At 36.8% G+C, this 27,591-nt stretch overlaps 5 protein-coding genes across 8 annotated transcripts in view; 2 read left to right on the top strand and 3 right to left on the bottom strand.

Moving 5' to 3' along the window:
• Nucleotides 1-887: 887 nt before the first annotated feature.
• On the bottom strand, nucleotides 888-1,750 carry LOC18041159 (ethylene-responsive transcription factor RAP2-1). Its single transcript, XM_006434662.2, has one exon. It carries the CDS (start codon nucleotides 1,576-1,578, stop codon nucleotides 1,090-1,092), a length of 489 nt encoding a protein of 162 aa, XP_006434725.1. The 5' UTR covers nucleotides 1,579-1,750; the 3' UTR covers nucleotides 888-1,089.
• A 3,365-nt stretch (nucleotides 1,751-5,115) lies between these two features.
• On the bottom strand, nucleotides 5,116-7,996 carry LOC18041158. Of its 2 annotated transcripts, none has more exons than XM_006434661.2 (2): nucleotides 6,472-7,996; nucleotides 5,116-5,942 (listed from the first exon to the last, which is right to left on the bottom strand). In XM_006434661.2, the coding sequence occupies exon 1, from the start codon at nucleotides 7,942-7,944 to the stop codon at nucleotides 6,691-6,693; it is 1,254 nt and encodes a 417-aa protein (XP_006434724.1). In that variant the 5' UTR covers nucleotides 7,945-7,996; the 3' UTR covers nucleotides 5,116-5,942; nucleotides 6,472-6,690. The 2 variants fall into 2 exon arrangements, with proteins under 2 accessions (XP_006434724.1, XP_024040192.1); XM_024184424.1 differs by having other exon boundaries at nucleotides 5,913-5,934.
• A 2,375-nt stretch (nucleotides 7,997-10,371) lies between these two features.
• LOC18040307 lies at nucleotides 10,372-12,777 on the top strand. The gene is made up of 2 exons (XM_006434660.2): nucleotides 10,372-11,472; nucleotides 11,978-12,777. Exons 1-2 carry the CDS (start codon nucleotides 10,560-10,562, stop codon nucleotides 12,472-12,474), a joined length of 1,410 nt encoding a protein of 469 aa, XP_006434723.1. The 5' UTR covers nucleotides 10,372-10,559; the 3' UTR covers nucleotides 12,475-12,777.
• A 2,560-nt stretch (nucleotides 12,778-15,337) lies between these two features.
• On the bottom strand, nucleotides 15,338-17,995 carry LOC18040334 (SUMO-conjugating enzyme SCE1). Of its 2 annotated transcripts, none has more exons than XM_006434657.2 (5): nucleotides 17,648-17,995; nucleotides 17,445-17,525; nucleotides 16,575-16,727; nucleotides 16,362-16,475; nucleotides 15,338-16,252 (listed from the first exon to the last, which is right to left on the bottom strand). In XM_006434657.2, exons 1-5 carry the CDS (start codon nucleotides 17,717-17,719, stop codon nucleotides 16,190-16,192), a joined length of 483 nt encoding a protein of 160 aa, XP_006434720.1. In that variant the 5' UTR covers nucleotides 17,720-17,995; the 3' UTR covers nucleotides 15,338-16,189. The 2 variants fall into 2 exon arrangements, with proteins under 2 accessions (XP_006434720.1, XP_024039998.1); XM_024184230.1 differs by having other exon boundaries at nucleotides 15,338-15,702.
• Nucleotides 17,996-22,854: 4,859 nt separating this feature from the next.
• Nucleotides 22,855-27,591, top strand: part of LOC18041025 (kinesin-like protein KIN-4A) — an 11,590-nt gene continuing 6,853 nt past the window's right edge. The window contains exons 1-9 of one of the 2 annotated variants that reach the window (XM_024183265.1): nucleotides 22,855-23,415; nucleotides 24,333-24,479; nucleotides 24,575-24,724; nucleotides 25,715-25,968; nucleotides 26,340-26,527; nucleotides 26,608-26,732; nucleotides 27,035-27,071; nucleotides 27,229-27,320; nucleotides 27,434-27,544. In XM_024183265.1, the coding sequence (XP_024039033.1) occupies nucleotides 23,293-23,415; nucleotides 24,333-24,479; nucleotides 24,575-24,724; nucleotides 25,715-25,968; nucleotides 26,340-26,527; nucleotides 26,608-26,732; nucleotides 27,035-27,071; nucleotides 27,229-27,320; nucleotides 27,434-27,544 (1,227 nt within the window). In that variant the 5' untranslated portion in view covers nucleotides 22,855-23,292. Of the gene's footprint in view, nucleotides 23,416-23,911; nucleotides 23,943-24,332; nucleotides 24,480-24,574; nucleotides 24,725-25,714; nucleotides 25,969-26,339; nucleotides 26,528-26,607; nucleotides 26,733-27,034; nucleotides 27,072-27,228; nucleotides 27,321-27,433; nucleotides 27,545-27,591 lie in introns of those variants that run through there. The other variant, XM_006434655.2, reaches the window with a different exon arrangement.

The following is a 27,591-nucleotide window of genomic DNA, read 5'->3' as shown; positions in this document are numbered from 1 at the left end:
TCACTTGGAAGAGCCAAGCCCGAGCTTGCACAATTATTTGCAATCTAGTTAAACAAAAGATCACAATAGCCAACCGAACACATCCATAAGCTAGTGGCAAGTAGCTAATCAAATCTTCAAGACAGATACATCGAGTAGGACCGGAAGATCCATTAACATCGTTGGCTGATAATTTATAAATCAAACAAGTAATTAGGTCAATTCTCTCTCTCTTTTTTTTTTTTGATTGGAGGACAGTTGGGCAGCTACAATTTTTTTTTTGGTCCCTACAAATTGCAAGCAAACGGCCGCATGCAAAGAAACGGAAAAAGAAAAATGATAATAAATTAACATGTTTTACATAGTCGGCCCCCAAACAGATAACAGGTGAAGAATCCTTGCTTAAATATTTTGACTAGCAAAACTGATAAAAATAACCATATATATATATATACTTTGATATAATTAATTGAAAACTAAATGAATAAACAGAATAAACACTCACCGCCCACATTTGATCACCCATCAACCTCCAGGAAGCGACCGTTCACGTAAGCTCCCACCATATTCGCGAGGGTGACAATTTAGGCTTATCGATCATCAGGAGTGAGGATCAGCACAGGCCACAGCGCAAGTCATAGGGGCTCATAAGCAACGTCACTATTGCTAGCCTTATCTTTGTATCTACAATCTTTTTCTTTCTTTTTCCCGGTTTGGCAGCCAAAACAAAACTATGAGTAAGACCAATACAAAATTCTTGATCATTCATCTCAGTTCCCTCCTCCTATTTCATTCAATAATTTTCCCAGGCTTGATTACATGTTCATTCATAAACAAATTTTTCTTTAGAAAAAAGGAAAAACACGAAAAACGAACAATTAAGTTAACTCAAAAATTAAGACCATAACTAATTAATCAACTAAATAAATAACAGTCGTACGTGTTACATACTAATTAAGAAGATCGACCTATATATAATATAAATATATGAAACAGAATCCTTGTGATTCCGTACGTTTTCAAAGTTGAAACTGATGATGGGAATAAAACAGTACGTAATCGTGGAAAGGCTAGGGTAGGTAATTGTGAGCTTGCAAGTATTTTGTGTTATCAATCTTCATCAGAACTCTCTGGAAACTTGTTTAAATCAGGCTTCTCGGACAATCGAATAGAATTGAAATTGGAATTGGAATTGGATTCAGATTCTGAATTAGCAGCATGGAGAGCAGCTTGTAAAGCGTCGACCTTAGCGCCAACTTCGGTAGCTTTCTTGCGTATTGAAGCGGCAGAAACGTCTCGAAGATCGTCTTCTTGGAAAATCAATTCGGGGAAGTTAAGACGAGCGGAAGGGCCCCGGAGATAGAAGACGGCCGTGTCGTAGGCACGTGCGGCGGCTATAGGCGTGGTGTAAGAACCAAGCCAGATTCTGGATCTCTTGTTAGGCTCTCTAATTTCAGCGACCCACTTCCCCCACTTCCTCATCCTTATCCCCTTGTACGGCTTTTCCTGCTGCTGTTGGTGTTGCCGCTGCTGCCTTGGCTTCCGCTTCTCTGGGCTTTTCGTTGAAGTCGAAGTGCTGCAGCACCCGCCTCCTTCCATGTCGTTTTCGTAGATAATTAATCAAAGTTTTCTTCTTGTTGTGAGTTCTGAGGGACACATACCGATGCCCAACCCAAAAATAATTAAGGCGACTCCACTTTTATTGCCGCAGATGCTGTACAAGTCACTTATATATGTGAATTCATATGATACATGATATAGCTGTGAGGATGCTTATTATATACATATAATTAAATTAAATTATATAGAAAAAAGAAGGAAAAGAGGCGAAGAAGCATTAGTTTCCCACTTGGCTGCTAGCTTGTCTGTCGTCTGTGCACGCCGCCACGTTGATCTTCCTTTAAGATAAATCCAAATTTGGCCGACACAATCCATCAGCTGCTCCAAATCATAAAATGAGAGATTGTTATGTTACATGTAACATGTATAGCTATATAACAGTTGTTAAATTTTCATTCAATGATTGTAGAAATATTAAATAATAAAATCACGTTATTTTCATAATTATTGAATAAAAATTCAACGACGCTTACATAATCATGTATGTTATATAATTATGTAACATAATAAAAATTTAAAATTAATAATTCAAAACTATTATGCTCTTATGGGAAATTTCTATCCATACAAAGGTTGTTTAGTACATACTTTAATTGACCATCTCAAATTTTGGATAATATTATATCATAAAATCAGAGTAATGAAGCAGATTAGTAATACAAATCTTGAGAGTAAAATTCTTTCACATAAGGGTTGGAGGTGGGTAATCACCATAACAAAAAATAAAACAGCGTTGTTTTATGGTAGATATATATACCCGTGTAAATATATATATATAGAGTTTTTTTTTTTAAAAAAAAAGGAGTTTTTGTAGCACAATGTTTTGATACGAACAGACACAGCGGCTGGAGGGCATGTGAGTGCCGACGTAGATGGTAACACGTCCAAGTACGCCAACGAAAGGAGAATTAATTAACGTCTTTTATTTTTAATAAGAAGACTGTTTTTTTTTTTCTTTTTTTTAAAATCCTGGGTTTGGTCTGTCAAACTTAAGAAATAGGATAATGGTTAGTTGATTTAGTTTGATTTGTTTGGATGGACGAGATTGATAGCGATGAGTTTGGTTTGTTGACAAGTGGAACCAAAGTTAGGGTGAGGTAAGAGAGAGGTGGGTCGGTGGTGGATGAATGGATGGGGGGTTTTGAGTGTGACTTTCTTTCCGTCCACGCAATCACCTTACCATGTAGTGGACTGGAAATAGCAAATTTTGCAATTATTAGAATCCTGATTACTTCGTATTTTTTTTTTTTTTCCATTTGGTTCTCTTTCTTAATCATCCGACTTTCTTAATCACCTGATTAATTGTAAACTTTTGAGTGGCACCACATGTACCATTCAATTCAACAATTGTTAGTGCCTCCGCCACGAACATCATTTTGAATATGTGTCTAATTCGTAGTGGGGATCGGTTTGATAATTGACATAATTATTAAAATTAAAGCTTGATAATTATTGACTTTAGCCTCTTGGAAAAGCTTGAATACAAAATCCCCCACGATCAATTACTTTGAATCACTTCTTTTAGAATTTTTGAAGTCGTGAGTCATTGTTAAGAACGGCACCAATATATATATTTTTTTTTGAAAGCGTAATTGTGATAGAATAAACAAAAATAAAATTGGATAGATAATATCTGACTAATTTTTTAAATAAGAGATATTTTTTATTTAAAGAATAAAAAGACATATTTTAATGCGATGTAGTTAGTACTAAAATTTATATATTTATTTTTCTTTGAGTTTAGTTCTTGCAATAATACATAAAGTAAGGAAGTGAACTACAATGGTATCATATCATGTGGACAAATAATTGATTGATTAGTGAATGAAAAGAACGGTGCATTCTGAGAGCACCCCTGCTCCCTCCAAACCGAAAAATAAAACAAAAGGATTGCGATGATTATTATAATTTTGAATAGTAAGTTTGATCAACAGTATGATCAACTGGCCAACTTGGAGATTCAGTCGGCAATAATACAATATAATACCGACAACAGTTAACAAAATTTAATGTATATATATAAATATTAATCTCTCTCTCTCTCACTCACTCACTCACTCCAGGTAGAAGTTTACGCAGGTTTCCTACTTCCCAGGGGTTCTGCTTCGCAACTTGAACTTAATCTTAATGGGACAAATTCCAGCCTCAATCTCAACTCTCTCGCTTGTAAATCTAGTGCAAGATTCTGGGTCGGCGTACAATTTTTAGCGGCGCTATCGTTTGCCGCAGCCGCTGAGGCTTTTCAACTTTGGATTGGATTCTTCAGCTCATCTGAAATTTTAAAATCTAAATAATACCATTTTCTACGATTTTATTAATCCTAAGTGGCTTATTAAAAAAAAAAAAAAAACAAAACGCAAGAAAAAATATTGTGCATAAAATTTGACAATTACGGCTTCACTTTATTTCTGCCCAATATAAAAAGTGCCGTACTCGTTCCGAATAAAAGTCGTAATCTTACGCCCGCCATGTTTTTGACAAAATAAACACCTGCTGCTGGTAAGAACAACCCAAACACATGATGATATTATTACAATCAATTTATCGCATCACACGGTTTTTTTTTTTTCCTCATAGATTTAGACATTTAGTTACATGTTTGAAGGTGCTTTTGTAATTGAAGTTGAACAGCCGCAACTTAAAAATTATAACAGTAAAATATTTAATAAACACTAACTGCTAAAAATTATGTTAATATAATTTTTTATTTATAAAATAAAAAATTTATTACATCTTTAATAATTTTATCAAAATTATTATTTAAAATTTAAATTTACTATATATTATTAATTTTTATTTTATAATTATAATTTTTTTTATAATAATTTTAACTTAAAAACTACTGCATTTTAATTCCAAACGCACCCTACACGTTCTCCAACATTATAAAATTTTCAAATATCATGAAAATTGTAACAAAATACTGGGTTATCGCATTAAAGCTGAACAAACTAGTCTTTCCCTCAGATGGTCCACTTCAAAAATTCGTCATCATTACCCACAGTAGTTATCATACACAAATTTCTCTCCTAGATACACAGGAACTGCTGTCATTATATCATTTCTCCACTTCTCCATTGATGTCACAGCAAGACATCCAGTGATACAACATGATGTGATGAAACTCACTGTTTCAAGTAGCCAAACGAAGTACGCAGTGGCGGCAGTTCCTGCCTATGGGTAAAGATCTAAGCTAAGATTCAAGTCATTGAACCTTACCTCCAAATTGTCAATCAGAATCACTAAACTCCACTAGACTGAAAAGGACCTCTGCTGGCCAGGGACCATGAATCCATGGAACTGAAGGAGGATTCAGCCACCCCAAAACCTGCCGACTAACACTTCTTTGAAGACAGTAGAAGTTTCACACAGCATTTGCAGCACAAGCCAAATGTAATACGTAGATTAATGAACAATCTAGAAGAAAAATACAACAGTTTTTGACACTGAATTTTCTCTTTTTTTTTTTGCTTGGGGGGGGGGGGGAATCAAGTACATGAAAATTCAGACAAATGACTTAACGTACAATAGATATCCAAATGCTATTGGCCAATGATTTTTCTTCAATTGTTCCATCATAAGCAGTATATTTCTTTCTCTATTTGAATTCCTCCTCCACTTAATTTTGTACTCTTAAGAGGAAAAACTAGGTAGAGTAGTCAGAGTAATTAATCAACAATTATTACCCCGGATAAGTTCACAAGAGCTACTAATTCTGTCATCGGAATAAACACCTCACTAAACAATGTAGTTTTGTACTCCACCACCACTAAACCAAAGAACTCAATTAGCATAAAATTACTGTCATCTCATGTTTCACAAAGATATTAAAGTTACAGAACTGTTGAATACCTCTTATACAAAGTCAAGGTAAGATGTCGATATTATCATGACAACCAACACTAGAACCTACATTTTTTTATTTTAAAAATCAAACTTATAGGTGTGCTGATGTCTTCAAGCCCTAACTTTAAGCTAACCCAAAGTCATATTATTGGATAATTCTTAGTTCGGCATAAGTTAGTTTCCCACTGCTCATAGGTTACTGAGCAGAATAATATATCAAATCCTTAATGATGGTCTTATTGCAGATACCAGAATCACAGTTAATGCTAAACTCCACCGTTCTCAGAGCAGGTAGCAGCAACACACCATGGTACTCTCAAGAAACAATTTATTTTATTTTTAAATAAATAATTAAATCCATCTTGAATCAGAATACAGATGGTTCCTAATCTTGTCATTGCTTCTCATGTCTTGCTCTTCTAAATCTTTAGAACTTGCCATAAACTTAGTTGTATTTATCCACTGCACCTTGACACACCAAGAATCACCCTGAGATACTGGTTAATAGGACCGTTAAAACATTTTCACGTTTTCTCAAAAAGCCACAACGTTGAAAACCAAAAGCATGTACAACAACAAATAGACGACAATGATATGAACAGGTTTTCAATCAAGGTAAAATGCATTCCAGCCAATTAACCTAGATATGCACAAACTCTGAGGGAAACTACAATGGTAAAATTTGTGCAAATATATAAACTTTAGAATGCCATAAGTTTCTTCGACATAGATAGGATTATAAGACAAAAGTTTGGAGAAGAACTAAAGAGCTGTCTTATACCACCAATAAAGTTTTAATCTAGTTAAGTACAATCAGATGGCATGTTAAAGCATTTACTATGAGGACAGTTGAAACAGCAACGCAGACGGATGAATCACAGTGTTGTAATATTCCCATCAGTAGCAACTGCAAATTAAATATAGGAATACTATACACTAAAAGAGGAAACATGAGGAGATTATCTACCCATTGTGTGTCTCAAGACTAAAAAGCATCAACTTTCAGAGTTTGATAGCAAAACCGACCTGTTCATGATTGCACAATGATTTGGACCATCAAATGGATAAAATCATTCATAATTATCCAACCTCAAGAGAAACCAAACTATCAACAAGAAAAATTCACTTCCCCAACCGTGTTCTCAATGCATAATCGATCTTAGTTTGAAAACTAATCCCAGGTTAGAGAACGAAACGAAACCAAAACAATAAGAAGCCTTCTATAACCAAGCACACTTGCTTATATCAAAAGTAACTATCTTGCTCTTCCAATTCCCCACCCTCCAACAAATAATCTCCGCCTGCCTCCTCAGTCACCCAATAATCCTCTTCCTCTTCCCCTTCAGAAAACATTGAAATCCTTACACCACCAAACTCGGTTCTTTCAGCAACAAGTTCATTAACCACACTATCCAAATCAGTCTCATCCTCGAAACCAACTACCCCGTCAAACTCAGTAAGTGAAAATAAACCAAGACCATCCCTCTCAAAGTCCTCAGTTGTGGTCCTCCTCGTCCTAGGCACCAAATCCCTCTCAGTTAACTCCCCATTCTCCACCTCAATCCAGGGCACCCACAAATCGGCATGTTGCCCCAATCCTCTATTAGAATCCCCTACAACAACCGTCCCTAAATTGGCGTCTCTCGCTTTCCTCAACATCTCCTTAAAATCATTATCATCCGACACCAAAAACATCCAATCAACCCCGCTACTCATGGAATGCTGCATTTGTCTCTTCAACGCCCAATCAGCTGCCTGTGGTTTATCCCTAACAGTCTTAACAAACACCCCCGCTCTCCTCAACTCCGAGCCCAATCCGTAACCAACTTTAGGCTTCAACAAACTCCGGGCAGCTTCGTTATACTTGTCATTCCCACTTATATACCTCTCTTTGTACTTCTGCCTCTTTTTACCCTTCAAGGATTTCATCCGATTCAGCTTCTTTTGCCGCTCGCGTTCATGTAACTGCTTAAAGTGTTTCTTCAGATCAAGATTGGTTTTACACTTGCGTCCGCACACCCCGCAAATGTACGGATCATTTGGAACCGCCACTCCTCTGCGCTCGAGAATGTCGAATTGCTTGCGCTCGCGGCGTTCCTGGATGACCCACTGAGGCAGGTGAATGAACGCATGCCGGTTGGCGTAAGCCGAGATGTCCGTGACTTCCCCGAACCTCTCCGCCACTCGTCTCAGCGACATGGCGGCGTCGTAAGGCGGGCCCCGCGGGGGTTTGTTATCGAGGTCCCACAGAACCACCACTTTGTTGTTCTGTTTTTGCGTGTAGATTCCTTGCTTGTTTCTCACCATGTCGATATCAATGGACGCCGACGCTGAGCTGGTTTTGATGCAACACTTCGAGGGTTTGAGCGCGAGTTTGGTGTTGAAATGAGTGGGGAGTTTCTCAAGTACAAGGGATTGGGAGAAATGGAAGTCACTTTTGTTATAACGAACCAGGGGTTTCAGAGAGCGTGCGTCGAGCGAGCTGCAGAGCCACTTCATTTTTTCATTTCTTTGTTCTTGTTTGCTATTAAGACGCGAATTGAATTTAATCAGAGAGGAGATACCGAGATAGATTGTTGGGGGGTCTTATCCGATCTTAATGGACCTGCCATTGTCTAACATGGGCTTAGACATGTGTCTTTTGGGCCTACTATCTCAAGTTGAGAATTCGAAACCAGTACCCAATATGGCATTTAACTGTACTATTGAAAAGCTTTGAGAGAGATGGATGGAAAGTTTCAAGACACAGAAGTGTGTTATCAAGATGAATAATTGAATATGATGGCAAAGAAGACAATGGGGTTGCTTGCCATTTCTCAAAAATCACACACTTGAGGACAAGTGAGCACTGTACATTCATATAGAAGACTTTTTGACAATTCATGCTCTGTTAGAAGACTTTGTACATTCATGAAACCAGTGTTTAAGTGAGTTGAATTTTATTTTATCTGCTTTTCCTTCATCTTAACTCAATTGAGGTTGTCTCCGATGTCGAAATTTTCAGCTTGTAGATTCGGTTTCCAATTTAATTTCTGATAGCTTAAAAAATCTGATCATTAGAATCTTAATTTTTGCAGCAGGGGACTTTTATAATTCATTTTTCATAAAGCTCCTGTGACATCCACCATACCAGTGGGATTGTGGGAATATCCTCATCCACTGTTACAACACGCACGAACCGATACTTGATACTCTGCGCTGATGCAATTCCAACGTCTGGAAATATGTCAAATGTAATTTTCATTTTCACAAGTCCCAGATTAGCATGCCAGTAGAATTAAGCAACTCTATAGCCAATCATTACTTGTGAGAAGTCTTGTCCGCAACAAGAGAGACAAGTGAAATGAATGGGCTCCTACTTAAATGGTTTTGTCCCCGTGCCCGTATTAATTTCTCCCCACACTCCCCGGGAAGAAAAAAAAAAAGCTATTTGTTGCAGGTTATGATCGTCATGCTAACTTTTCTTCTTTTTGGCCATTCTTTCACTTTCTCATTTTTTCCTTTATAAAAAGAGAAAGACGTCTATCAATGCCAGTCTGAGAGGGAAATAGAAGGACAAAATTAAAAAACCCTTTTGTTAATTGACTTCACTAATAGTCTTGAGTGATATGTCTCGTCACTCAATTTCTTATTGCAAAAAAATTGGCAAAAACAAGGATCCTTCTACCTTTTCTAAGCGCAAGCAAAATTTGCTTCTTATTTTCAACTTAGCAAAGCCCTATAAGATCTCTTTTTCATAGAATTTTAAGGGTTTTGCAAATCAAGTGTCTTTTTAACTTTCTTATTTCCCTTTAATGATGTCTCCTTGAATTATGGCAATTATCCTCAGAATTATTATATTCACCTTTCATCAACTACTACGAAACAGGATAATTATAAACTATTCTGATGATTGCTCTCATGTTTTCCAATCGATTCAGGGGATGAATGATAATGACTTAGGCAAACCAAGTATGTACAATATATGGTGGGGTTTCTCTTGTGAAGTTATTGCTCACAATAAAATTTGAGTTTTAAGCCATTGCCCAGATGCTATAAAACAGAATCTTTCATCTTTTAGCTCCCGTACATAATCAACTTACCTCTGCAGCGAGCAGAAATATTCCATACAGAAGATAGAACTCATTCTATCTGTAACCAAATTTTGATGGCATAAAAGGTTTACAATCAAATAAATAAAACCAAGATGCCTCTAAATGCAAACCAAAGGATACCATACAAAAAGTAAAATAAATAAATAAATAAATGAATTAAAGAAAGGCTATAACACAAGAATTGAAGTCCCCACGTCTACTTTTCCCCACATGCACCCCAAATTGGTTTTGGCAAAACTAGGCGCGTGCCCCCTCCGATGTATCTAGGCACAGTTAGCCTTTGCTGTCGCCCAAAATCCAAATGAGACAAAATTTCTATATGGAATGTACAAGTGGAGTCATGGAAAGGAAGGCAAATCAAACAAATTATTTTCAATTACCCAAATTTAATGAACTTTTTCGCCGGGGATCGGTGTTCATTGCTTTCTTTTATCGTTTAAACAGAATTGAATCATTAGATAGACAACACCACTGTTAATTAGCAGAGGTCACAACATTTTTAGGATTAACTGTTTACTGTGTTAGTCAGACAAAAAACTTCCCAAACTCGTACTACAATAAGTTGATGTTCCTTTGTTTCATTCACGTTACCTTTTAACCAATCTCCATGTTGTCTCCTCCATAAATTCTATTTGTCAGACAAGTCAATTCAGAAAAGTGTGACAGCCCACCATAAGTATTTGCCCACGTGGCCCTTCTAGAAGTGCTTATGACTGCATAGCTGCATAAACAAACACAGGCTTTAATGAATCGACGAACGCGTTATTTTTTTAAGTGGGAAATATTTTCGGTTTAGAATTAATTAAATTAATACATTAACTCCACGTTATTTTTTATTTTTTTGGGTTTACTGCTTTAGCTTGCACAATATTTTGCTCTCCTGTCTTTCTTGAATCAGTCCTAGTCCACGCCTGCGTCGGCCTGTGACCTGTCCTCTGTTTCTTCTTAATTGGATGCCTCTCCATATTCTTGCCCCATTTCCTTACAGAACTATTCTCCGAATCCCACATAAAATACGAGATGCTTCATGTTATACTCGTGGCGTTTTCCGCAGGAGTTCTTATAATGCTTTTGATCGTGTTTATTTGGCGATGGTGTTGCAACAGACACCGCAAGGATTTTGTTGACGCGAACCAAACAACCCCCGAGAGTCTTCAAACTCGGATTCCGCAGCAGCTTCATCAACAGAACGGTCCGAGTCCGCATAATCATCTTGATTTAGATAGCAAGAGGAGAGGGAATTACTACGTTTTCCGACGTGGAGTTTCAGCCAAACCATTGTTCAACTGGGCTGATCATCCGGAACTTGTGACAGATGCTGTCGAAAATGGATGGTCTAGATTTGGTTTCACGACCTACATGTCATCTCCGTCCACTAGATCAAGCCTATTAGGAATATGCGCGGTTGGTGATTACGGAAGAGAAACTCAAGCGGATATAAGCTGGGACGTGTGCCAAGGATCAGCAGATTTTATGCAAAAGATTAGGCTCAATTCAGGACTAAAGAAGGTTAATACAAGCAGCCCTTGTATGTCTGCTGCTGCCGTTATTAGAACAGCTCTGCCTTTGCCTGGGCCGCCTCTGGGCAGCTCTGCTTTTCCTCAAGAGGCCTATTTTGAAATTACCATTCTGTATGCTCGCGATGATGGTCAATCTCAATCAGTTGGAAAGACTAGAGAAGGCGAGAAGACTAAACTCATCCAAGAAAATTCTTATGCAAATGCGAATTCCGAATCTCTAGTCCATGTTACAAGCAGTCATAGTGTGAACAAGGTTGAAGAATTGAAGCTTGCTGCTGCTAAAGATGATGGCAAGGGCGAAGTTGTAATGTTGTCTTTGGGGCTCACTCCCGGTGGCTCCCTTCCTTTGAGACTCCCCGGAAGTTATCCGGGATCAATCGGATTCAATTCTGATGGTTCTGTCTATCTGGACGGTAAAATCTTTCATCTTTTTCCTTATTTATTAATATATTTTTAATTTCCAAGGCTAGAGTTACAACATATACAACAGTTACGATATTATTCACTGTACCAGCGAGCAGTAGCATCCCACTAATGAATAAATCTCTTCCACCTAAAAGGTCCCAATATTGGTGAAAGATAATGATAAAAGGCCCACTAAATGACATGGTCATGGCTTATAATAGAGATTTATTATTTGCAAAGATCCTTTTATTTAGCCTGTCTTCAATGTATGTTAAAGTAGGTATGAAGCTGTTGACCCAATTTTTAGTTAGGGGTCATAAACTATTGCTATATTATCTGTAGAACTCAATTTTTAAACAGTTTTATTTCAGCATTCTTAGTGGTGAAGTGACTACTTTAGCATTCTTAGTGCTTGAGTGACTTCTATGTGGTGGCCACAAAAGAACAAAATGGATAAATAAAATAATAAAAATTCTTTTTGAAGATCAATCATATGATTTCTTTTTCTTTCAGGGATTAAGCTTGTTTTTGAATCCGAGAAAGCAGAATGGGGAAGAACAGAAAGGGTGATTGGTTGTGGGTTTGATCCGAGGCAAAAGAAAGTGTTCTTCACAGTAGATTCAGAGCTGGTGCACGTGATCAATTGCAAATCTGAGGAATTTGAAACTCCCCTCTATCCAACTATAGCGGCAAATATTGATGTTTTGATACTTGTCAATTTTGGACAAAGTGCTTTCACATATGCACCAGCAAATGCACAAAGAACATCAAACCCGTGCTTCATTGGCCCTCTTGTAAACCCACCTGCTGCAGCACTGGGCTATGAGGACAGCAAAGAGCTCTTCTCTATGGGAAGAATTGACTCTCAATGGCTTAACCGATCCTCAACCAAAGGCGGTCACAACACTGGTGCTAATAATCGAACAGAGGAATTTGATGAGGAGTCTGAGGCTGATTTATTTGAAATTGTATTGGAGAGTTCTGGACGATCACCAAACACAGTGTTGTAGCTAGGAGATTAAAGGGTCGATCACAAACAAATTTTCACCAATGCAAGTTGTGTTGTTTTATTGTTATTATTTTTTTTCTTCCGTTTTGAGTCATGTGTTTATTGTGCGAGCGCCATGGATTTCTACATCGGACTCTCGACGACTACTTTGTACTTCGAAACTTACATGACAGAAACAGACGCTGCAAATAGTTAGAGGACTAGAGGGTGTATATTTTTGCTCTTCTAACTTGGTGTCTTGTATACTTTTGCCTTCTCAAGAATTCATTCCTTTGTACATATTTAATACCGATGTTTCATTCAAGTTGTCCAATCTATTGATCCTTGATATGCTTTTTCTCAGTCGAGTTCAAATGTTCAATGTACGCTCCTTTATTGGAAATAAATAAATAAAACACTTACATGTTGATTCATTGGAAAGTTGAGGCTCCTTTTGTTTGTTACCAAGGTGTTGTGAAATGAAAGTTCTGGATTGCTATCAAGGGACAAGTGTTTGGTAAAAAAATATTAGCTGTCAAGTAACTTTCATTTTTAGAGCTCATTTTCAGTAAATAATTGTGAAAAATAATCAATTATCTTGCCAAAGTTAAGTTGCAAGAGTTATCAAACACTTTGGGGGATAATCTGCCAAATAGCTAAATTAAACAAATGCTCTAACTACTAAAAGTGTTAAAGATTGTCTAATGCCCCACATTGATAGATAAAATTACAGCTCCATACTCAGGATAAGATGGTTTGATCCTTCGATAAAAAGAGAAGACAATTTGCTCAGCATACTGAAAAAAATAGGCATTGGTTGACAATTAAAATGAGAAATTAATAAAGAAATAAAAACAGAGTGTGGCGTCAAATATTTGTTGGGATGCGTTGAAGGTCAAAATAAGATGCTTGAAAATACGTTTGTTGGTAACATGTTGTGGGATGATATGATTGAAAGAGAACGGAGCAAATCAACCTCAGATTCTAGATTAAATGCCTTAAAGAGAAACATGACACCTATTCACTGGTCAAAGACTATGGCAAGTGACACAAGTGCTAATGGGTGCCCACGCAACGTCGTTATTGCAACACCTAACGCACATGATAAAGGAATAAGAATTAAAAAAACGAGAGTATTTCATATGGGTTGTTTGGTCAAGCTCTGTGGACAGGGAGAACAAGATTTTTTAGGTATGATACGAGTCATATTACATCAAAATCAAACTCTAGTGTAGTAAGAGCCATAAAAAATTAAAAAATTTTTGCCGATAACAAGTTTTTTCTTTTTTTCTCCGACCATCACCCCCCCCCCCCCCCCGGCGGAAACAAAAAAATCCACAATGAGGGTTCAAATTACACTTTAGCTCAACTATTTGAAAATTATATGTTTTGGCTTTCAATTTATTAAAATTTTTTGTCTAAGCTCTTCGAGTTTGCAACTTTCATTCCATGCTTGGTCTCTTCTTATTTAGTCACCGCTTGGTCTGATCTTATTTGATATATGAACCAAATTGTGACACGTGAAAACAATAAGTTCACAAAATTCCACGCTATTAAATTTTCTCTTGGTTCGACGGAAGATTCTTTAAATTGTCGGAGAAATTACAGGTTCCGTCTCCCCACTTGAGTTTTCATATATAGCTGACTAGCTGACATTTGAAGCTGAAGCTATACTAAGAATGCTGCCAATAATGACTCGGCCAATCTCGGGTAAGCAATTTTATATCCAGAGGTTGGTTACTCGGGTGCTAAGATTAGGAGTGGATGGAGGTTGGGGCTAAGACATGGACTCAATGGATAGAGGAGGAGTTTAATTGTGGTAAAGCAGATGATTGAGAAGGCTGTGAGCGAATCCTCGGGTGCCAGTGAAATGACAATTTTTTAATATCGTGTCTATTTTCAAGGCTTTCCTAATTTCCTCTAGCTTATGCTAATTAAATTCTACTCTCTTCAGTTGGTTATAGGACTATGCGAAACAGAACTTAATAAACTGCCATCCAATTCTTCGTCAGCATATAAAACAAAACGCCATAAATTGACTTCTTCAATCATATGTCCCCGCACAATAAATAAATAAATAATGGATCTCATTTGGAAGGCTAAATATGGCCAGTGCTACGGTACGTTGATAGTAACATACGCCACACACAGCAACAGTAGCAAATCCCACCATGAGTACTGTTGCTGTGTGTGAATGTACGTTACGATTAACGTAACGAAGGGGCTCCCGGCTAAATATATTCAGCATATTTCAGTATTTCACTCCACAAATATAACCAGCGCATTTTAAGAATCAGACCATTCATTTATTGTCAGATGAAAAGTGCTAAAAGACCATCAAAAAGGTGACTACAAGGATGGTAGAACAGACTAACCATAGATGACAGTAATAGATGGGCGCCACAAGTTTTGATACTTGAACATCCACTTGATTAGATGGTGTTTGGCAGTGGGACTGCAACTCCATACTTCCAAGGGTGAGTGCCTGACTTCCGAAGGTCATATTAGCTAGGCTAGTTCCACAATGAAAAGCTGGTAAGTGAAGGGCCTAGATTCGGGGTACCAATAGGCACCAAACATTAGGTAGATGTTGGAAACTGAGGAGTCACCTCAAATTAAGAAAGGTAAGATCAAGAAGGCACATATGCAGTCATGAGAACAGTGATATATCAGTACAGATGGGGAAAAATGCAAAACCATCTGAAGGAAATGGCAAAGAAGGCAGTTGTACAAGGAACATAGGATCTCCAAAGGCACAAATGGATGGACAAAATGGCATTTTTAACTGTTAATTGTATCATGCGAAGTTATAAACCTTTGATATTACCACAGGCTATCAAATTTTACCAGCAATTTCTCAAATGCCACCAAGGGCAAAGCCTTGAAACACAGAAGAGGTGGAAATCAGATATCAAGAAATAACCCACTGTATTGAAAAAAAACATATACGCATATACAAGTGTCAACCTTCATATCTACAAGTACTAGAAATCAACTCAATTGTTGTTTTGTCAAAGCAGAAGTAGCAGCATATACTACCATCATTTTCTCAGGTTGTCACCCTCAGCTGATCCACCAGAATCCTCCTCCCAGTGGCATCACATACCATCATCATTTTCTCAGGTTCTCACCCAAACTCACTTTCCACACTTATACATTTGCTGACGCCACTTTCTATCATCAGCTTTTACATGTCGTTCCCAGTATTTTCACACATTCACCTTGCTAATCCCAACCCACTCAGATTTTACTGCAATTGCAAGTACCCCGTATCAACCAAGCACATCAAATAAGCAACAAATTATTTAAGCAACTTACAACACAGCAATACCACCCGCTAATCATTGAGGTACCTGTATCCAGAAAAGAACTGTATAGTCTTAAATGCCAAAAAATTTCATAATTATGTATTAGCAACTATATCACCTACTCCATCTTTGTATACTTAATTGAAAAGCCAACACATAACTTCATTACAATCAGCATAATTTGCAATATCCATAACTACCAGCATAATTTGTAACACCCTTAAAAGTTGCCAAACGGTCAACAGAACAAGAAGAAAACAAGACAGCCAATAAAAGCACCCTTCACAAATGATACAGGTAGCATATTATAACCATGTTCAACACCAAAGTTGGTGCACTTGTAACTGAGTTTACTGTAGTAAATAATGATAGACATAAACCATGTGAGGTAACAAATGAGTTACTCATATCCATTTAAGCAAGCTTGCATTATAGAACAGGTGGATATTGCTTGGCCTGCTGTCGCACCCTTCTCTTGTACTCGGCAGGATCCTGTTCATGTCAAGCCATATTGCTTAAGGAAAAGGCCGCATTCTTTAATACTAAGAATGGAAACTACAGTAAACTTAAAACTGAGAGTTTATATGAACCAATAAAGCACCTGGATGAAAAGCTGGTATCCATCAGTTTGTGCAGGATCAGCAGGATTGGGTTGATCCAGCAAATCCTGAATGCCCACTAAAATTTGCTTCACAGTAATGGCAGGTCTCCACCCCTAGAAGAAAGCCATCATGTCATCCAAACTAGAAATTTTAGCTAATCCACTACCATACATAATTTGGAAGTATATGACAAAGCGGCAAGAAGTACTTACATTGTCCTCATTGAGGATTGACAGGCATACTGTTCCAGAAGGGTAGACATTAGGATGAAAGAAACCTTGAGGAAACTTACACTTTGGGGGTTTGCTGGGATAGTCTTCGCTGAAGTAGAGAGTAAGAGGAAAGTAGCCACCTTCCCAATCAGTCTGCAAGATTAAGAAGGATGGTACTATTCAAATGAGGCAGTAACATCTCATTGTAATCACTATGGGTACTAACAAGAAAGTAACCATACACATCCCTGAAAACTTAAAGCTAAGCCCTGCCTCTTTTTTTTTTTCAGTGGGGGAAAAAAAATAAAATTGTAAATCACCATAAAATTGTCTTAAATTGGAGATTCAATAGTGGACAAGCAAATGGCACCAGTATCTCCACTCTGTCTGTTAAACTAATCATCTGATATTGTTTGCATCTCAAAAACGTAATCAACAATATCGATCTTTTAGTTGATGGGACATTTAGACAAGACTGGAATTTGGAGCATCCAGCAAATTTAAACTGAGACTACATCTTCCAAATTACTGGGCATCTTGAAAAGAGCCGCGGGACAAGAAACAGGGGAATAAAATTGATAAGAACTACAAAACTGTACAGTAATCCCCGAAGGGCAGAGATCAGACAATGCTGTATAAAAGGTAATACAATTAAAAAACATCATTGATAGCCTCACATTGACAGATAATTGAAGAATATATGAAAAATATAACAACTTTTAATTCTAAGCCCTAACTAATACACAGTACCTTGAATCATTCAAAGGTTTAAACTTCGAGATCAAAACTTTATACAAAGGCGCCCCCCATCCGCCCCCCCCAAAAAAAAAAAATCACAACTTTCATTCTCTCAGTAAAAGAAAGACTAACCCCAGTCTTGCCAGGAATGATACACTCCCAGATCATCAAATTCACGGAACCATCTTTGGTTTCAGGCTTGGCCACAAAACCCTATAACAGGAAATCAAACCTCACAACATTTGTGCAAATAAAATGGAGAGACACAGAACTGAAAATAGCGAGCGGTTAAAACGACAAAAAGGAAAAATTTTTTAAAAAAAATTATCAAATACGTGGGGATGATTCTTGCGCCAGGCTTTTCGCTCCTCTGTAAGACGGCCGCGAGCAATACCACCACCCGACATGATGACTCTTACGTTTGAATTATGATCGCTTGTATAACTAACTGTATTAATCAATGTTTGTTTGCAGAAGAAACAAGCTTATGAGTACCGAGTACCGAGTACCGTGTACGTGCTTGCTGCCCGGGATGTTGACTTCTGATATTCTTAAACGGAAGATTGAAGCTTACGCAACTTCCATGCTTCTATATTTCACGACGCCGACTCGAAGACGAAGATATGCTTCGTCCTTTTAGCCATTTATTTATTATTTTACTTTCTTTTTTCGACTTTTTTTAATTCTCTGCACCGACATAACATAAGGGAATTTTTCTTTTTCTAAATGCTTGCCATCACGGACCATTGACCAATCATTTTTAGGCTGGGGCTAACTCACCAATTTCCTCCCTACGCTATTTAATTATGAATTTTATTATATAAATAATTTTTAAGTGAAATTAATTGAACCTACCAAGTTTTTTTTCCTATATCTGTTTTAAAAAATAAATTTATTATTAAAATTTAAAAATCTCAAATTTTCAAATTGTTTCTTCATTAATATTTTTCATCCTACTTTACTATTATATATTGTCTCTATTCTTACATTCTGTACATTAAACACTCAATTTTACTATTTTATAATTTATTTTTTGGTATTTCTTATAAGATCGTGATCTTTATTTTATGCTTTCTGCATATAAGAATTTTTTTCTTTATATTCATCAACTTTTATGTTTAGTAAAAAATAATTTCTTGATATTTATTAATTTTATGGGTAATAAGAAATTGTTGATATTCAATTTAAATGTTGCTTTTGTTTATCTTAGTTTGTGATATTAATTAATTATTTACAGTTAAAAAAAAATATCCGAATGAATTAATGAGAATTAATGAAATTGAGATGAGAAAAAAAGGAAACGGTTAATTAAGTAATTTTATTAAAAATTATTTAAATAATAAAATTCTTAATTAGAAAAAAGATGTAGGAAGGAAATCAGTGGGTTCAAATAGTCTCACTCATAATTTTTTTTAAAAATTACTTAATTAATTATTTATTTTAATTTTCTTCTCAATTTCATAAATTCTCATCAATTCATTCATAATAGATTAGTGAATAGTAATTTTAAAATTTTATTTTTAATAATAAAATATTTTTTAAAATGGGTATAAAGAAGAATTTGGTGGATTTGAATAACCAACCCTTAATTTTACTTTGTTTCTTCCATGATTCATATTTGTGTATTACAACCTTTTTAGTACAAACTTGAAACTTATTTATTAATACAGTAGTCCTTACCGAGAAATTTTTAATTGAATTTTATGACACCCCTCTCTCTCTCTCTCTATTTATATCTGAGGAGCGGAGAGTGTTTGAGCCCACTCACTTGGTGTTGAGTTAAAGTGAAAGTGTAAAACAATGCACTAGTATGATTTTTTATTTCGGTCTCCTTTTTCGAAATTTTCATTTCAATATATATATACACACGCACACACACACGTATGTCTGTTGAAGTTTGAGTTTGTTGGGCTTTTAAAGTAAAAAATGGCCCTAGAGTTTGTTGGAGCCCAAAAAGGGCTCAGCCTGGTACAAGATCTGAACGCATAAACCAGATAAAAGACAAGACTCTCTGCAGCGAGTAATGGAAAGTTGGAAACATCAAACTTGTTCCAACTTGGGCATCGCTTGTAAATAATGTAAGCACAATAAATCACTCATTTGGGAAGGATTTTTTTTTTTTGGGGATAAATTTTGAAATGTGTAACAATACCCTTCCTTTCAACAGTTGAAAATGAGCCCGAGGTCACATTGGAATCTCTTTCAATTTCCAAACTCCTCTCCCTCTTCAAGCGTTTAAACTGTAAACTCGTAAAAATGTTACACTACATAATCGACATTTCCAAAATGTGATTTGAGGTCTATGCTTTTTGGTTCATATGAGGAGGGGTTAACTAAACAAAGAGAAGATATGGATTTGTGAAGACAACTTTCAAATTCAAATCTCCCCTAAAATAAGTGACTTCTACGGAAGCAAGTGCTAGTGTGCTCTTCTAATCCTCACAAGGAAGCAATATGACCCTAAACGAACCCAGAATTGCCAAATATCATTGACCTTAAAATGTTAATCAGAACAATGATTGAATGAATGATATAGCATGGCCATGAAATTGTTGGAAGACTTGTTATGTGGCCGAAGATTATCCACGTTAACATTCATCAACACATTCGATTTGGATGAATGAATATCACTAGATACAAGTAGCAACAGAAAAAGTATTTCCATTTCATGAGAGGAGCCTGCCCCACAGCTAGATGTATGCCTATCCACGCAATGAAGCATGCGCATAATGAATTCTAGCAATATTGCACATGCTATGTCTCCACACTCTTCAAAATCAAATGCTTTTTAAGCTTAATAACTTAAAGGTTCTGTATAAGAGGGGGAAAAGCTTGAGCTTTCGCTGCGATATTGCAGTTTATATCCAAGACAATGTATGATGGAGAAGAAAAACTAAAAATAAAGCACCATTAGATTGTATATTGGCTTTGGGTTGACAAAAGGGCCACGGTGATCATTATGCCTATGTGGAATCATATCTCCTCTATGGATGAAACCCTTTAAGATTATGTTAAATGTGCTTAAAAATGAGTGCTACTCAGAACAATGGGATTGGACATTAAGATATGCACTCCAAACTTAGTTTAATAACGGTATTAAAAATTATTCACGTAAATAAAAAAGAGCTGCTTATGGGGCTGTGATAGAATGAGAGGGGACAGAAAGAGGGCGTCTGGGATAAAAAAGTAAGGACTGAGAAATGAGAATCATAGTGTGATGTAAAGCAGGTAGGAGCATGTGATGCTAAGCTCCACATAACGAAAAAAGTCGGGTGACACTGGGGGTAGAATAAAGAACGCACTTCTGCAGAAGTAGCAACTGGTCTCTGAAATTTAATTAGTAAACTAAAAAAGCTATGGACTTAATTTTCCCCCAGTCACGTTGTTGCATACTTGTACTGTTCTCATGATCCAGTGATAACGCAGTGTTGGGTTTCCGTCGGGGGATTGACAACAAGACAACTTGAAGAGCGCATACGTAGTATTAGAAGAACCGTGTGACAGAATTAATCCCTTTTGCTATACAAGAAGTATCATCGTAATTCTTCTTATATTATAGGTTAAAATTGCAAAATACAATGTCTGGACAAAGCTGATGAACCAGCGCAAGTCATTAAGTGGGGTCTCTGTGGTTGCTTGGTGTGCATCCAAACTAACGGCCGAATTGGGAAAAATGAAAAATCCAATGAATGGAGAGTTAGGTCGTGAAACGAAACTTCAGATTAGGATCTTTGCATCAACTTTTTTTTTTTTTTTTCTTTCCATCATTTTCTTGCCCTCGCAATTCTTTCTTGTGAATGAAGCACGCAACTGGATAGATTACTGCAGAAGCCAATTGGATTGGTTTCCCCAGCGGCTTGCTTAACTTGCAGTCTACCGCAGCAAAGAAAAAGGCTACGAAAGGCAGAGGAATGGTAAAATTTTACCCACCCGCCAACATGGCAAAGTCACTTGTACGTTATTAGACCTTTTAACGGGTTAATTAGGAAATACGTCCACATTTGCACAGCACCTGAGAGATGGGAAATAATTGTCAAGATTTAGATACTCTCTATTCTTTTTCAAAATTTGCAATATTAGTTGGTTACGCTCTCCCAGAATGGAAATATTATAATGACAAGAACAAGATGTTTCAGCTAAGGCCCACTTAAAAAGGTGAGGCACGCTCCATTATGTGGTAGGGAAATCTTATCAAACCTTCTAAAACCTTATTTTATCGTTTATGCATTTCTGTGAATACAAAAAATCACAGTAAAAATCATGTGATTTGACCCCGTGATGATGCTTGCAAAACCAATTTAGCCTGCTTAAAATGCAATCCTAAAATCCTCAACATCGCTGTCAAAACTATTTATCTGACAGTTTCATGTAACAGATACGCTGGTCCAATGCCGGCCAAAACGTGCTCAGCCCTATGTTTATCATCACCGAAGGTCAGGTTTATCTACTTCCAGGGTCTGCTTTAACCCCTATTAAACGACCCCATGAATGCTCAACACTAAGCACAAATTGTTCCATTACACTGATCGGCTCGTGCACCGCATGTGTTTTCCTGAGCCACAAAAGTACATTTGGTGCAATTATGCAAGGGACTCGCTCACTGATCTGATCTGATCTAGCTAGCTCCTTTAAAACATAAAGAGAGAGAGAGATTTCGAAAAGGCTTTAATGATAATTAAAATCTAAGGTCAGAAAACAGAAAATGGTCGTAGGTCATGATATAATTTGGTTTGTATCCACAGGATAAGCCGGGTGCGTTGGCATGACACAGGAAGATGATCCTTCAAGTTGCAAAAGACCAAAGATGAATTTATGAACTGCTTCAAAATCAGTAAAAACATGGGGACCAGTTTCGGTCTGACCAAGTTTTTAAAGTGGGGTCCAGTCAGGTCTACAGACACTAAAAGGCCATGTGAGGATGGGAGACCACCAGCTGGCTATGTCCATTGTGTGGGTCTCTCTCTCTCTCCCACCCCACCCTTTCCTTTACTTCTCTTCCTCTACCATTGCCAGCACCACCTTCCCCCACATCACTTTCTTCTTCCCATCAAATACCAAAACTCATTGACAACGCTACTATTATTATTTTTTTAATTTGTTTTTTAAATCAAGACCTTGGCAGTTAGGTAATGAAAATTAATATTCATTTGTTTCGCATTTATTATTTTTAAGCTAGTGTATGTTCTAATAAAATTGTACATAATTTAAGGACGGTTCACTTTCTTCTCAATCATAGAGCAAATCCCGTACATGCACTGCACATGCAAAGAAAAATTTAGTTGTACACGGAGTCCTCTTTAGTCTGCTCGTGCCCAAAACTTCTCAAAGAAATCGGTATATGATTCCATGTCACGTGGCTTGTGTGCTGTGCCATCTCCTCTTTTTTCTACTGTATTGTGGGGACAATCATGATTTGTATTCTTGTATTATACGTGGAAGAGGGAGGGTAAAACCGTAAAAGTGATCCGGGAAAGTGGGGGACGACGCCATGAAGGAAGGAAGGTGAGAGCCGTTGTGTGAGGAGAAGGGCAAAATGGGAAAGAGTGTCATGAAAGTTTAACTTTTGCGCACACACAACCGTGAAAGCTGTTGTGATGCAGTGAAGCCTAAGGAAAATGATAGTGGTTGTTGTCTTTGTAGTTAAACTGTTCGGTTGCTACTTGTACCCCTCTTTGTTCTCCATCCTCTAATTCCCCAACTACCCTTCTCTCTCTCTCTGTGTATCTAATCTTTTACCATTTTTTTTCCTACACATACTCTCTCTCTCTAACACATTGTCTGAAACTTAACTCTTAGTTTTCATATCTTGCTCCCTTATTAGCTTCATCACTTTCTTTGTCCGAAATTCTCCAAATTCTGAGACAATGACAACGGTTTTATAGCTGAGACTGATTGATCTTTCAGACACAATAATAACGCTCGTTCTCTCTGTTCTTGCCGTTTCTGAAAAGTGTCTCGAATTAATCCGTAGCTGCTTCATATGGAAACTGGCGGTGGAGAGGATTGTTGCGTGAAGGTTGCTGTGCACGTAAGACCGCTCATTGGTGACGAACGTGCACAAGGTTGTAAGGATTGTGTCGCTGTCGTTCCCGGGAAGCCTCAGGTATGGATACTGCAGGAAAGTGGAAACACTACAGTAGTAAGAACGTGAATGTTCAGCGTGCGTGAATTCACTGTTAAAAATGTTATGAAGATCTGGATCTTAAGGGGCTGAACAGTCTTGTGAGAATTTTGAGAGTCTTGCATTTTTGACTTGGATGAGAGAATTTAGTCATCACTAGTTACTTCCGCTGATTGGATTAGTTTCATAAGTTCCAATCAGAGGCAATGGCTGCGCTTGTTGTTTGTTATGATGCAATTCAGGAAATTCCTTGCCATGGCCTTTGTTTGCTTTTATCGAAAAACGTTAGAATAATCAGACTGGTCCATTTACTCTCTTCTGCAAAGCCTGTCCCTAAGCTCATTGGTGTAAATTACGAGTATCCAGCTTTTCCCCATAGTGGTCCTCAGCTAATTAAGTTTCAGGAGATAAGGAAAAAAAATTAATTAAATTGAACAGTGCCGTAAGTCTTCTTGCTATTTCTTTTGTAGCCTGTTCACTGCGTCTGCTACATTTCATATTGGCAATCGGTATATTATTAGTCTGAATTACATATGCATTTTTGTTGTTTACTATAAGATCAAGCTAAAGCTTCTGCAACTTTCTGGAATCACCCAGCTTGTCCCCGTCTCTATTCTCATATTTTGAAGTATTTCTATGTAAATATGATTAATATCTATGGTACTTTGTGTATGAAAGGGCCAAACATGGTACACCATTTTAGCACTTAAGCTGTCTCATAAATATTCCTTCCGTTTCATACTGAGTAACAGAATTTCCACTTGTGAATTAAGTTTAACAGGTTTCTAGAGTTTCAGTAGTTATAAGATATGAATTGCAGTGCTTGCAATTTTGTGAATGTTTGTGTCTATATGTGCTTGCGTGTGTGTTTTCTGATGCTGGTTTTTACTATGCTGCAGGTACAAATTGGGACACACTCCTTTACTTTTGATCATGTATATGGGAGCACTGGTTCTCCTTCATCTGCCATGTTCGATGAATGTATTGCTCCACTTGTTGATGGTTTGTTTCAAGGGTATAATGCAACTGTCCTCGCTTATGGTCAGGTAAAGATTATGTTCCGTGGAAAAAGCTGCTCAATTGAAGCAATGTATGCTTGAGTAATCATCTTTCTTTCAGTTAACGTTTCAATATGTTACAGACAGGATCTGGAAAAACATATACAATGGGAACTGGCTTCAAAGATGGATACCAAACGGGAATAATTCCTCTAGTTATGAATGTTCTGTTCAGCAAAATCGAAACTCTAAAGGATCAAACCGAATTCCAATTGCATGTTTCCTTCATTGAGGTTTGTTGATGCCTTTCTTCTTCTTCGTATATCCATCAGTTACACTCTGTGGTGCCATCTTCTATATATGAGCCTCAGCATTGTTCTCTTAAAAATTTATCAAGTTCAGTACAAACATCAGTCATATGACTGAAAATCTATGTTCCTCCTCGCAACACAGAAAAATCCCTGCAAGAGAAAATTTGATAAATTTTGTTAAAGTACTAAACAGGATATATTTATCTAGTATTTGTTGCTTGTCATGAAGTCATATGAGATCAAAAGGTGTCTATCATATTCATCATGTAGCTTCATTGTTTTAAATCATTTTCTAACTAGTTAGATTCGATATTCCTTGTTGTGTACATTTGATTCACTTATGCATCATAGTCACCGTAGTTCTAATTTCTAGCTACCTTATGTTTTTCTGGCATCCTGTTTTAATGAGACTTTCAATCTTTGTTGAGTTGAGTTTCCCTATCAAACAATGTACCACTGAAGCTCCGGTTTGAAGAATTTTTGTCACAATCGGGTATTTTCTGAAATATTATGTGTTTCCAATATAATGCATTATTGTGATAAATATCTAACTAAAATCCTGTGTCAGAGATCCTAAAAGAAGAATTACGAGATTTGCTACACCCACTTGTTTGAACAAACCAGATATGAGATAAAGATGTCTATTATATTCATCATGTAGCTTCTTTGTTTTAAATCATTTTCTCAACTATTTCAATTTGAGATTCCTTGTTGTGTACATTCTGTTCAGTTATGCAACATAGTCACAGTAATTCTAATCTCTAGCTACCATATATTTTTTTGGCATCCTGTTTTACTGAATGAAACTTTCGATCTTTGTTGAGCTGAATTTCCCTATCAAACTATGTACTGCTGAAGTCATGGTTTGAAGAGTTGTTTACATAATTGGGTATTTTCTAAAATATTATATGTTTCTAGTATAATGCATTGTTGTGGTAAATATCTAACCAAAAAATCCTGTGTTGTCAAAAGATTCTAAAAGAAGAAGTACGGGATTTGCTAGATCCCCCTTGTTTGAACAAACCAGATACTGCAAATGGACACGCAGGAAAAGTAACTGTACCCGGGAAACCTCCAATACAAATCCGAGAAACATCAAATGGTGTTATTACGTTGGCTGGATCCACTGAAGTTAGTGTTAGCTCACTAAAAGAAATGGCGGCCTGTTTAGAGCAAGGATCATTGAGCAGGGCAACTGGGAGTACAAACATGAACAATCAATCAAGGTAAATCTTTACTACTCTGTTTTGATCAGTTACATTTAAGTTTAGGTAATTTCATCTATAACTGCTATTTGACAATATCCTTCCATCATATGGAAAAAGATCTTTATCTTTCCAAATTTGTCATGTACCTTTCCAAATATGAGTTCAGTATTTTTGGACATACTGGGATCATACAAAGATTTCTCTCCATAAAAAAAAAAGTTTCCCAAATAAACCTTTTGAATATTGTATTTGTGTAACATGCTGGTTTGAAAAACATTGCATCTCTATAATGACTGTAAAATCTACAGTAGCTATCAGATTTTTTAATTTTTTGAGAGGTATTATCAGATTTGTTAACATGTGTATATTTTTGGTATGTGTTCATACAGTCGTTCACATGCCATCTTCACCATCACCCTAGAGCAAATGCGTAAGCTTAGTCCAGTTTCTCTGGGAGACAGCAGTCCTAATGAGAGTATGAATGAAGAATATCTATGTGCCAAGTTGCATTTGGTAGATCTTGCTGGATCAGAGAGGGCCAAAAGAACTGGTTCTGATGGTTTGCGTTTCAAGGAAGGTTGGTGGAGATTACTCATAAGTAGAATCATACTGTGCTTTTGGTCAAAACATGATAACAGAGCATTTACTTTTAAACAGGAGTTCATATTAACAGGGGCCTTCTTGCACTTGGTAACGTTATCAGCGCTCTTGGTGATGATAAAAAGCGCAAAGAAGGCGTACATGTGCCTTATCGGGACAGTAAACTTACTAGGCTTTTGCAGGTAACTTGATGCGTCTGATGCAAGGGGTAAATTATCTAGTCTAGTTTGATAGTATAAAGAAGTATGGTCCAGAAAGATTGAACTATTGATAGGAATTTTTCTCCCTAAGCATTTCATACGTAATCTGGTATTAGCCGGCCAGTTGATTGTGGAAATAATGGGTTGAAATGAGATGTGATTTTCAGAAACTCTTTAGGAGAGTCTATGATGATGTTTTTCTTAATTGTTATTGTGTTTTTTATTATAAATATTTTCATCCTTTTCTATTTATATATTTAGACTAAGTTCAGGTATTTTGGCAGGATTCACTTGGTGGTAACAGCAGAACTGTTATGATAGGTAACTTATTTATCCTCAAGTTTGATCTCTGTAAATCCTTTATCTTTAATCATATATTCTAGTTCCTTCTTACCCTGGTTTTTCATTGGCAATCTCTGACATTTGATTGGTGATCTTAATGTTATTTCTTATATCAATACAATTTTACCTTCTACAGCCTGCATTAGTCCTGCTGATATTAATGCTGAGGAAACCCTCAACACTCTAAAATATGCAAATCGTGCTCGAAATATACAAAATAAGCCTGTTGTAAGTTCAACAGAAAATTGTTGATTTCATTCTCTTTACACTTGTGTAAAGGCACAATCTTTTTCATGCATTTATGATTTTTTTTATTTCTGGTTTTGAATTGTCTTAAATAGGTCAACAGAGATCCCATGTCCACTGAGATGCTGAAGATGCGTCAACAACTAGAGTTTTTGCAGGCAGAACTTTGCGCCCGTGGTGGAGGATCTTCGTCTGATGAAGTACAGGTATCTGGTTCTAAATTTTTACCTTGGATATTCTGTTGATCATAAGA

The sequence above is a fragment of the Citrus clementina genome, unplaced genomic scaffold, assembly GCF_000493195.1.
Source record: "Citrus clementina cultivar Clemenules unplaced genomic scaffold, Citrus_clementina_v1.0 scaffold_5, whole genome shotgun sequence".
NCBI classification, from domain to species: Eukaryota; Viridiplantae; Streptophyta; class Magnoliopsida; order Sapindales; family Rutaceae; genus Citrus; species Citrus x clementina.
This window is presented reverse-complemented; position numbering and strand designations above follow the sequence as displayed.

What these genes read in the sequence shown, in the direction of transcription:
- LOC18041159 (XM_006434662.2), bottom strand. Translation starts at nt 1,578, where the DNA reads ATGGAAGGAGGCGGGTGCTGCAGCACTTCGACTTCAACGAAAAGCCCA.
- LOC18041158 (XM_006434661.2), bottom strand. Translation starts at nt 7,944, where the DNA reads ATGAAGTGGCTCTGCAGCTCGCTCGACGCACGCTCTCTGAAACCCCTG.
- LOC18040307 (XM_006434660.2), top strand. Translation starts at nt 10,560, where the DNA reads ATGCTTCATGTTATACTCGTGGCGTTTTCCGCAGGAGTTCTTATAATG. An exon ending in TGGTTCTGTCTATCTGGACG is followed by an intron (nt 11,473 to 11,977) that starts GTAAAATCTTTC and finishes TTTTTCTTTCAG; the next exon opens with GGATTAAGCTTGTTTTTGAA.
- LOC18040334 (XM_006434657.2), bottom strand. Translation starts at nt 17,719, where the DNA reads ATGTCGGGTGGTGGTATTGCTCGCGGCCGTCTTACAGAGGAGCGAAAA. An exon ending in TCATTCCTGGCAAGACTGGG is followed by an intron (nt 16,728 to 17,444) that starts GTTAGTCTTTCT and finishes TTAATCTTGCAG; the next exon opens with ACTGATTGGGAAGGTGGCTA. An exon ending in GATACCAGCTTTTCATCCAG is followed by an intron (nt 16,253 to 16,361) that starts GTGCTTTATTGG and finishes TGACATGAACAG; the next exon opens with GATCCTGCCGAGTACAAGAG.